At 49.6% G+C, this 10741-nt stretch overlaps 4 protein-coding genes across 4 annotated transcripts; 1 reads left to right on the forward strand and 3 right to left on the reverse strand.

Annotated features, from left to right (window-relative positions):
- Positions 1–389: 389 nt before the first annotated feature.
- N7537_003960 (protein disulfide isomerase family protein) lies at positions 390–1593 on the reverse strand (the record flags this gene model as incomplete). Its single annotated transcript, XM_056895018.1, has 2 exons — positions 390–964; positions 1065–1593. The coding sequence occupies 2 exons, from the start codon at positions 1591–1593 to the stop codon at positions 390–392; spliced, it is 1104 nt and encodes a 367-aa protein (XP_056754766.1).
- Positions 1594–2036: 443 nt separating this feature from the next.
- Positions 2037–4615, reverse strand: N7537_003961 (MKT1 family protein; the record flags this gene model as incomplete). The annotated part of the gene is made up of 7 exons (XM_056895019.1): positions 2037–2126; positions 2184–2376; positions 2439–2917; positions 2972–3901; positions 3964–4061; positions 4182–4544; positions 4609–4615. 7 exons carry the CDS (start codon positions 4613–4615, stop codon positions 2037–2039), a joined length of 2160 nt encoding a protein of 719 aa, XP_056754767.1.
- An 894-nt stretch (positions 4616–5509) lies between these two features.
- On the forward strand, positions 5510–6923 carry N7537_003962 (uncharacterized protein; the record flags this gene model as incomplete). The annotated part of the gene is made up of 6 exons (XM_056895020.1): positions 5510–5677; positions 5738–5797; positions 5857–5910; positions 5972–5988; positions 6053–6203; positions 6297–6923. 6 exons carry the CDS (start codon positions 5510–5512, stop codon positions 6921–6923), a joined length of 1077 nt encoding a protein of 358 aa, XP_056754768.1.
- A 695-nt stretch (positions 6924–7618) lies between these two features.
- samB (MYND-type zinc finger protein MUB1) lies at positions 7619–9457 on the reverse strand (the record flags this gene model as incomplete). Its single annotated transcript, XM_056895021.1, has 1 exon — positions 7619–9457. One exon carries the CDS (start codon positions 9455–9457, stop codon positions 7619–7621), a length of 1839 nt encoding a protein of 612 aa, XP_056754769.1.
- Between the last annotated feature and the right edge of the window lie 1284 nt (positions 9458–10741).

Consider the following 10741-nt stretch of genomic DNA (forward strand, 5'->3'; position numbering starts at 1 on the left):
TTATGGCATGCATGATGCTTTCTGGGGTTGTGCATTGAACGGCCATGTAATTGGCCGGCGTCTGGTTCTGATACTTATGCTTTTACGATTTCATAGATACCCTACAATCAAACGAGGATACTCGTACAGAAGAACCATGTTTCTTCAATTAATTGCGTGGATCTAGTTCATGTATCACATAGACATTCTTGAAAGGGTAAGCCTCGAAATTGGTTCTCAATTCGTACAATATACAGCATGCAGCCAATATTTCCGTATACAATTCAATGCATTTCCATTGAATCCATGGTTTGTAGCAGACCAGGTCCTCGATCTAGAATCACAGTGACTATAGCCTTGAGCCAATAATCCAAGAGGGAACAATACAAACATCCAGAAATAAGAAGCACTTAAAGCTCATCGCGCTTATCCTGGCCAACAAAGCGTTGGAGAATGTTGCTGCGAGAGAGAATGTCATCCAACTTCTCGGGGGCAGAGCCACCCTTAGCCAGGATCTTGCGGAGACGAGTGAGCTCCTTGACAGTATAGCCCTCGTTCTTGCTCAGCTTTTCGGCGACCTTGACATAGTACTCGGCGTACTTGTCGGAGAGACCCTTGGCAGCCTTCTTAACTTCAGTCACCAGCTTGTCGAAATTTTGCGCGGCGACGTTCTCAGTAACGATCTCGTCCAGAACGGCGATGGTTCCAGCCAAGCTGTCAAGACCACCACCGACGGCACGGTGGGTACCAGCCTTCTCGTTAATGAACTTGACAAAGGCCTCCTCGGAGCGGGCACCGGAGTAAGCCACAGCCTCGGTGGAGCCCTTGGGGAAGAACTTAATGGTAGGGAATCCGGTGATACCCTGCTCTTTGCTCAAGGCACGGGAGTTCTCAGCTTCGGCGTCAACCTTGGCGATAACGACGTTGGACTCGAGGGCGAAGTCGTTGGCGAGGGTTTCCCAGGTAGGAGCGAGGGTCTTGCAGTCTAAACGAAGGACGAACAATTAACAAAAGAGACCATGAGACTAGACCACGAGACTAGACCAAACTAGACCAGAGGCAGTTCAATTAGGGAGTCAACTCACGTCCACACCACGGCGCAGTGAAAGCAACCAGCACATCCTTATCTCCACCAACAACGGTCTTGAAAGAAGCATCGTTTAGCATCTCAACATTGCTAACCACCTTCTGCGCGCTAGCGCTGCGAGGCTTGATGCCGGTCTTCTCGGTGACGAATGCGGTCAGACTCTCGAGATCACGGCCGCCGTTGTACTCCTCAGGCTTGTCGCTCTTTCCATCGAACCATTTGACAGTAGGGAAGCCCTGGATACCGAAGCGCTTGCCCAGCGAGCGGTTCTCATCGGCGTCAACCTTGGCGATGGTGACCTTGTCTTCGGCGAAGGCGAAGGCCTGCGCAAGCTCCTCGTAAACTGGAGCGAGGGTCTTGCAGTGACCGCACCACGGGGCGAAGAATTCGACCAGTGCGGGCTTGCCGGCCAGGACGACTTCGTCGAAATTGGTGGGGATTAGGTCTTTCACTGCGGAGTTGCTTGCAGTGGCGAAGCCGCTGAGGGTTGAGAGGGCTCCGAGGAGCAGGAAGCTCAAGCGTGCCATTGTGTATATAGATTTAGATGTGAGTATACTTTCGGGGAAAGTATGGGTTCACAAAAGAAATTGGATGACGGAGTTGGAGCTCGGGGAGGCGATGACAAACAAAGCCGAAGAGGCCACTTGGTGACTCCACAGCTCCGCAGATCCATCTATTTCCAAGACTGACATCTATCATACGACATCCATGGATCATACTATAGATACTTCCGCTATGCTATGTTTCTAATGATTCTGCTTTGTGGTAATATCGAGTTTCTTGTTCGTTTTCTTGTTTTGTTTTGTCTCTGTTGCTACCTGGGTAGTTAGTAATACACTGGAGAATTGCCAGTATCGCATTTCCTTGGGTAATATTGGAGCTGTTGGCATAAACTTCAATTGCAAGCTGCGCCTGTTAACCCAGAATCCCCGCGGTGGTTGATTGGTGTCGTTGGCAAAGTTTGCCCATCTCATCGTCTCTCTGCCAGCCATTTGTTTGCCTCTTCCCAGAGCTTTGCTTCCTTGAACTCCTTGCCCGTACTCTGTGTGCCTGCGTAAACCTATCTTGATAATCAGCTTTTGGTCAATGTCAAGGTTCGACATCGGGCAATACGAACCGCATCCCACAGCTTGAATGCCAAATCCAAGTTTCCAATAAAGCTCTCGCTGTGTTGGAACCATTCCTTGCCCTTCGCCTTCACATCCGCTCGAGCCTCAGGCGAGGTCGGATTTGCCTGTAGGGGTAGGTCGTCGAGGTAGGTCCGAACCGCAATTCCAAGTCCACAGTCGTTATCATCAATAAAGGGAAGCCTAAGAGAATAGGTTAGAACAACAATCCAGATATAGCACAGCTAGTCTAAGAAAGAACTTACTTGATAGCCATCTCAGTCCAGTCGTTGCGGTCCCGATCAGCATCACCACTGAGCAGCAGACCAGCCAGTACCACCTCGATCAGATTCCTCAGTGCAGAGCGCACCTCGGAAATCAAAGAGCGGTAGCAAAGAAGTTGACGGCTGAGAGGTCCAGAATATCCAATGCTCTTGTGCTGAAGCTTGGCAACGCATGCGACACGCGAAACCAGCATATTGAAGGTCTTGTCGTCTTCGGACCCTCTCATGGGACCGCCGGATACATGTGAAAACCAGTTCTTGGTGTTGAGGAGGCCCAAACGAATCATCTCAATGGCAATGAATATAGATTCCTCGAGGTTGTCCGCAGGCTCGATAGCTGATAATGCCTGGACTAAACACTGGCCCCACGGAGTGAGCCTGTGCTTGTCGTCCACGTATCCACGCAGTTGCAAGAAGCGCCACATAACATTAGATAAGATATCCTCCTGCGATGAAAGGACCTTCGGAAGCTGTTAGTTGTTGGAAGCAACGTCAAATCCATGGGTAAAACTTACAGGTGTTTCTTTATTGGCAAATGACTTGGACACAAAGTCGGAGTCGGTTAAGCTCTGGACGGCAAACTTAAAGGATCCACGCGGCGCCTGGAGCTTCTTGATACTTTCGGGGAATTGTTCTCCGTGGATCTTCCAGGGATGGATGGTGTCCTTGACTGATGGGATACCCTTAAGGTTGACCGACCGCTCCGAGTCCTCATCGAACCACGGGCGGATCCGAATGGCTTTCGTTTGGTAGAATCGATGAAGTGAGTTTGCTAGAAGGCAAATAGACTGAGTGCGGACAGGTGTCAAAATTTCACCCACGAGCTGGCGGTAAATCTCGGTGTCTTCGGTACCCAGCGGTAGCGAAATGCGAACTTCGCCAGTTGTGAGGAAGTTGGGTACATCAGCTCCAATGATACCTTTAGAAAGATAAAAGTACAGCTCCTCCGGCAGGCGCTGCCCAATAAGCTCATGCATATCCGACGAGGTATTCTCTGGATCCATGGGACCGACTCGACCTTCCACATCAATGTAGACATGGTGCTTCACAATCATATACGCTCGCTTATACAGATCCGCGTATTGAAGCTCCTGCATACGGCGATCCTCTTCAAATTGGGCACAAAGTGTCAATGCACTGCGTCCAGCTGCATTGAACATCGGCAACGCATCACGAATGGTGGGGCTTTTGCCGGGGTAAGCAGGATTCTCGAAAAGTGGGAGGGAACGAAGGAAGGGGGAACCCAGTAGTAAACAGAAGTCCAGGAATTGTTCATTGGAAAGCCGACCTAGTTCCTCCTGGCAGGTTTGCTTCGTGATCCAGAAGAATTGCGCGGGCTCGGTGTCGATACGGGTGACCAGCTTGTCAAGGTCAAACAAGAGGGCTTCTGAGGGGGCAAAAACAGCGTCGACCACAGGATTGCTACCACGGGCGAGGTAGGAGAGCTGTTTGGAGAAGCTGCTTAGCACTGAACAATCCAACCATACCGCATAGGGTAGGCACTCACCTGAGCCGCAGCGCTGTATGGCGCTACGATGAATTCCACTCCGTTCTGGGCCAAAATCCGTTGCAGGAACTTGAATAGGGTCTCCGGGGGCGGGGTGCCTGAGGTTTTGGTTGTGTCAGCGGGTAATGGGAAGCTTCGCTGTGCGAAATAGTAACGATAAGGGCTCGACGGGTCCGTGACTGGGGAGAGTTCGTAATAAAGATAGTGGGATACCATACCAGCACTGCTGAAGGCATCAACCACCTGGTCTGCCTGTTGCTGGTCGTAAAGGTCCCAAGCTTGTTCGAATGAACGCGACGCTGCGGGCTGGGCGCGGTGCTCTTTCTTGCCGAAATCCAATCCATTGAAGACGAAGATGGTAGCGACTCCCAGGTTCTTGAAAGTCTGCAATTCCTTCTCGATGTTAGTCCTCAAGGCGAACGGGAATCCGCCTAGTGCGCCTAGCAGCGCTTCTCGGGTTGACTGGTTCACGAGGTGTTGGTTGATGTAGTGGGACGCATCGATGCCGACAACGGCGCCCTTTAACGCTGAGAGAGGCAGGGACTGAGTGCGGCCAATGACCCATTCATCGAGAGGACGGACTAGTCATAGAAATAAAAGGTTAGCTGATGCGATTGCGGATTGTGGAGCTGTGGTATTGCGTACTCGGCATGGTTCTGGAGCTGTCTGTGACGGGCTGAAATCACGGCAACGCCGGGCATCAAAGCCCGAAGGTGGGGAACAAGAGGTTAGATCTAAGATAAGAGCAGATCAAAAGCTCCGTTAGGAATATGATGAATCGGAGCTGGGATTGTTTGGGTTTCGGAATGGGGGAGAGGGAGATCACGAGGGGGGGGGAAGGCGGAGTTGGAGTTGGCCCTTCTGTTTTTTTGCCTTTAATGCATATCACATCAGTTTACTCTTCGCTTGTTTCAACCACTTCTATTTGAAATTTTGGGGTTTTAGGTATCTTGTTTGGTTTGTATTTGACTTCGTTATTCCATGCTCAGCTCTGCCTGAACTCAGGTACCTGTTTATCTGTGTTCTATAGAATGTGCGGCTTATAATGAAGTCATCTCCAAATGTGATTAAATAGAAACAAAACAGTCCCACAAATCCACAAATCCACAATGTATTATGGAGTCTATAATAAATGTTCCGGACCTTTATAGTTATACCTAGGTATTTATGTAACTAGTTAACTAGTTAAATATCTTCTTGCTTACTATCTAAATCAATGCTCACCCGAAGCCCACCCGAGCAGATGTACAACATATAAGTGGTGGAAATGACACATGGGGGTCTCCAACCTTGGAAGTCCAAAAGTCCATTCAGGTCGGATATCGCCTGAGTCCGGAACTAACCCAAAAAGCCTGACTGGGGCCGGCTATTAAACGACTAATTAGATTGGTTGAGCCCAATTTGATTATCGCGATACTGGGATATACGATAGGTCCAATCACATGGGCACTAACAGTAGTTTCAACCCCATCCTCAACTATATATTCACTCCAACCTTTAAACCCTAACCTCCGAACAACCCATTCCTACATATATACTCTCAAATATGGCAGAGACAGTCCCAATTGAGCTTCCTGTCATTGACATCTCTAATCCCCATGACCCCGCCGTGGGGAAGGCCATGCTGGATGCCGCTGCAAAGTATGGCTTCTTATACGTCAACAGCAAAGGTACCGACTTCACCGTGGAGGATGTGGACCGTGGGTTCGGATTGGTAAGACTTGCACTTCGACTGATTGATACCCATATGTACAGCATCTGACCATCCCTATAGTCAAAGAAGTTCTTTTCGTCTTCCGCAGAGGAGAAAGAGATATGTCGGATCCAGCCTAACGTTCGTAACAAGACCTAGGAAACGAACAAACACATTCGATCTAACGCCAACATCTATAGAACCGTGGCTGGTCCGGAATGCATACAGAAACCCTCGACCCCGAGCATCAGCGGGTAAGTAATGGCTCTGACTCACCAATAGAGTACGAAGACTAACACTGGATATGGTAAATAGACCGGGGACTTCAAAGAGTACAAAATACCCATATCTGAAAGCCTTGGAATACTTACAACCATGAACTAACCACCCAACCAGAGCCATGAACTTCGGCGACTTCAAAGACGGCAAAGCCCAACAGCCTCTGCCACCGTCACTAACCCCCCACGAAGCAGAAATTAATGGCTTTGCCGAGATCTGCAACAAAACCTGCACCAGAATCCTGACTCTGCTAGCTCTAGGTCTAGAGGTACGTATCTCATCCAAATATATACACCCGTCACCACCACCACCAGTGGCATATTCACAAAAATATGTAATGTATACTAACCACCCAAAACAGATCCAAGAAGACTTCTTCACAACCCGCCACGACCCAAGCACAGGCCCGACAGGCAGCATCCTACGGTACCTGTGGTACCCATCTATCTTCTCATCAGAAACCGCATCCTACAAACACGACAAGGACGTGCGAGCCGGCGCGCACTCCGACTACGGCAGCATCACGCTTCTCTTCCAGCGGCCCGGCCAACCAGGCCTAGAGATCCTAACTCCAGAAGGCAGCTGGGCGCCCGTTCCCATTGTGCCCGGCACCGCAGCCGAGGCTGAGGGGTATCCATTCCCGCCTATTTTGGTAAATATCGGCGATTTGCTGAGTTACTGGACGGATGGACTGCTGAAGTCGACGGTGCACCGTGTTGTTTTCCCGCTTGCTGAGCAGCGGAGCCCGAATCCGCAGGATCGGTATACGCTGGTTTATTTCTGTCATCCTGTTGATGAGACGGAGTTGGTGCCTGTTCCTAGTGTAATTGTTGCTGCGCATCGGGAGCAGACCGGGGGTGTTGTTGCTGGTGGGAAGGTTGGGTTTGGGGGTGGGGCGGGTCATTTGGTGCCTGGCAAGAGACCCTTAACGGCACATGAACATCTTATGTCAAGGCTGGAGGCTACATATGGGTTTACTAAGGAGTGAGGGCGAGGATAGGATCAGAGAACTTCAACATTTGGCGCTCTGCTAAGCCTGGATTACCGATAACACGTAGCTTACGGATCATTGAGTAGATGTAAACAGAGTAGTTCGTTAAGACTGGGAATAAATTGTAAAACGCCAGTGCCGTTGTGGCATAGTGCAAACACAGGAAAAACAGGTCCTCCGGACATAAACCAGAATCATAGATGGGATGTGCACCAGAATGAAATGCTCCAGATGACCATAACACGGCCCAAGTTGTCGGCAATGATGCCCATCTACTGACATAGGAAACTCGTGACAGCGCAATTAGTTATGAGAGAAAACATAATGGCCCAAAAATAAAATAAACAAAAGGCAAAAGGGAGTATTGCCCCTGATGAGGTGGTTAGAATCAGATATACAGTCATGAAAAATGGTCAAATGTGGATATGAGCAATGAAAAAAGGGCTTGCAAATGACGACCACACGTCAATGAACCAAGACGAAAGCAAGCTGTGCGAGAAAGGGAATATGAAAAGGCTAGACATGTAAAAGGTATCTTCGGGTCGAAATGGAAACGCCGCCAGATTCTGAAATGCCATGCATGAGAGAAACCTTGGAACAGAATGGAAGGGAGACGCAAGACGGATATGACGCTATGCGAGTCGGTATGCATGGAAATCAAAATGAAACTCCTCTGGGGTCATCGGGTCGTATCAAGGGGTCGTATGGCACCAGTGCCGGTGGTATACCCACGCGGATTTCTGGCAATCTTTGCTGCAGTATTTGGTGCGACGGCAACGGCGACACTTGGCGAACTGACGTTGGAACTCTTCCCACTTGCCACACTTGTAATATGCGCATTGGCGGATACCACCTCTCGCCTCATCCTTACGGCAAAGGTTTCTCATGACCACGCATGCCCAGTATTGCATGTCCTTGGTGTGATGTCGAACAGTAAACTTTTCCACTAGGGGGAAGATGTTGAAATCATCGGGAATCATGTACTCGTCTTCCTCCTCACACATCTCAATTGGCGAAGAGGGTTCCGCGTTCTCATCCAAAAGATGGAGTTCGCGATCAATATTCAACTTGGGGACAAGGTGGGATGACTGGAAGTATGATCGGAGGTAGCAGTATTTGGAGACGTATGCTAGTAGCTGAAGGGACATTAGGACATCCTCGTCACGAGGCATGGTTGTCAAAACTCCCTGGGCCGCGGGACGGTCACGAAGGTACATGGCGTAGGGGCTAGCAGGGAGAGTAGGAGAGTTAGGATTGTTGGTGGCCTGGGTAGGAGAGAGACCGAGTCCGCCGTTGGCCTGTGTGTTGCCGTTATTAATGATGCTACCGTCGACAGTCGAACGATGAGTGATGTTGAAAGTCTCCACCCCCGGGCCGTCTTCCTCAGAGGGATCAGTGACGGTCAGATCATGGGTGTTAGAGACACCTTCTAGCATCGTTGTTTCCCGCTCGTCCACACTGTCAAGTTCCATCCGGTTGGGGAGTCCAACGATGGTTTCAGCGGGCTGTCCAATAGCGCTATCATCTCCCATGGTCGAATCTTCGCCGTTGGCATCATCCGATTCACCGGACGCCGACTGCTGCTGGCGGATCAAAGGACGTTGACGGGCGGCAATAGTTTGGGGAAGGCTGCGAGGTTGTGAGTGGAGGGGGCCACTTGGGGTGGTCGGAGAGTCGGGTTGCGAGACGATCCCAGTCTGCAGACCGGGGAGCATGCTGGGAAGACGCTCGGCGTCACGCACAGGACGTAATCCGAATCCATCCGTGGTGTCCATTGAGGGAACCGCTGTGGCAAGAGGTTGCATTGACCGTAAGCGATTGCTAGCACGTGGGAACCGCCCATCGTTCAGTCGGTGGTTATGGGCTTCTTGGCCAAATGTACTGCGCTCCGGGGGGGATGTCATAGGGACACGAGGAGGAGATGTGATCTCCATGGCATCGGAGTCGGTAGGTTGGCTGTCTTGGTAGAAAGGCTGGGGGATTTCGATACTCGGCGGAGGGGCCTGTCGACGCGGTTGGTGCGACTCGACCTGTGGGTGTGACTCGATCTGGGTATCTGCATCCATAGGGATATCTCGGCTGCCAATGAGCTTTGACTGCCTAGAAGACGCCTGCTTCTCGGATTCGAGGTCGTTGCGCGATCGCACCTTGTCCACCACTTTGATGTAGTTGTTCAGAAAGGTGGCAATCACGGGGACCATGTCGGCCTCCACCACTCTTGTCCTCACACTCTCAGAGCCCCGAACCCCGATATTGACAACACATTGGAAAGCGAGGCTCCATTTCCACATTTCCAATAAATCGTTGCTCCGACCTTCTTTGAGGATGCAGATCAGTCGCTCGATGCCGCCATCGACGGTTAGGATATCTCGAATCCGAGCGGACGAGGTTGTGAGGTATGCAAGATGGTTGAGAGAGTTTATGAGCGGCAAAGTCGATGTGCAATCAAGGGCACGACGGTCATAGAGGGTGGTGGTGATGTTGACCGAGGCCTTATTCACATTGGGAATACTAAAATTGACTTCCCGCATGATGAATAAATGAATGAATGAATGACAACGGGAATGTGATGAAAGAGCGAGAGGTTAAATGTAGTATGGATCGATGCAAAATTTCATCCAGGAATGGATCAAATGCAAGAAGATGAGGACCTTGACGATGTTGTAGGATTCAGCCCAGATAGGATGATGCCCACTGCGGATCAGGAACTCGCGCTGAGAGGAATCAATCCAAAGACATCAGGTGAATGAAGAGGTGATGGGGGGTTTTTGGGATATCGGAGAGATGAAATACCCAATGACCAGAAGGGGGCGAAAGGGTAACCAAGAGTCAGACTCAGACTCAGACTCAAGAGGGTGAGACTTTTAAGGAAAGGAGAAATGAAAGAGAGACCAAATGCAATATGCAAGACGTTAGATGCGTCTACGGCAGTATTCGATAGATATGGTGAGGATTGTCGATGGAGGGGGGGAGAGAAGAGGAAGGCTTTTGCGAAGGCAAAAGCGGAGAGCGTCAGGTGCCTCCTTAATATTACCAAATATGGGTTGTACCCGACAAGTATTTTGGCGCCACCTTGGGGGTTTGTACCCTTTCTTCTCCCTTTTTTACTCCCTTATTGTTTTTAGTGATCTGTATTTTATGCAATTGTATTCTTCCTTTGGTTTTCTTTTATTTCATCTCATTTTCGATATTCTGCTCTATTCATCTTCATCTGTCCTCGATCCCCTCTGTCACATTGGGTACCGACCTCGGAGTTGCCACTTGACAAAGATCAAAATCTGCTTCGCATACCATTACATCCTTGTCACAGGATCGGTTAATTTCTGTCAGGTCAAAATATGTACAACATATATTGTATGTATGCCTCGAGAGACGATCGTTGCCAAACCCTCTAGATTATGCCGCCTGATATAACAGACGGCACCACAAGCGGAGGCTGTAGATCTTGGGCAGTGGCCATCGCAATCCACCAATAACCCCGATGAACTATTTGAATAGCTTCGGTCTTTTGTCCTAACTCGAAGAAGTTCAGACCGAATTCCCCACGGATGAAGCAGGCCGTGTATAATTGCTATCCCTAGAATTCTCATAAGTGTGATTCGACACTAGAAATGAGTTGTGTTACAACTAAATTTCGACCACATCAACAGCCTAAATTGACTAAACGACCGAGTCTTAAAATCAAAGAAAGAATCTAAATGCTTGGTGTATGTTGAAACTGTTCATTACACATCTTCAAAGTATGATAATACGTTCCGTCACTATTGATCCTACAACATATATAAATGGGCCATTTTGAATAGTCTAAATGGGTT

Source organism: Penicillium hordei, assembly GCF_028827395.1.
Source record: "Penicillium hordei strain IBT 12815 chromosome Unknown utg000002l_segment0_segment0, whole genome shotgun sequence".
Lineage (NCBI taxonomy): Eukaryota > Fungi > Ascomycota > Eurotiomycetes > Eurotiales > Aspergillaceae > Penicillium > Penicillium hordei.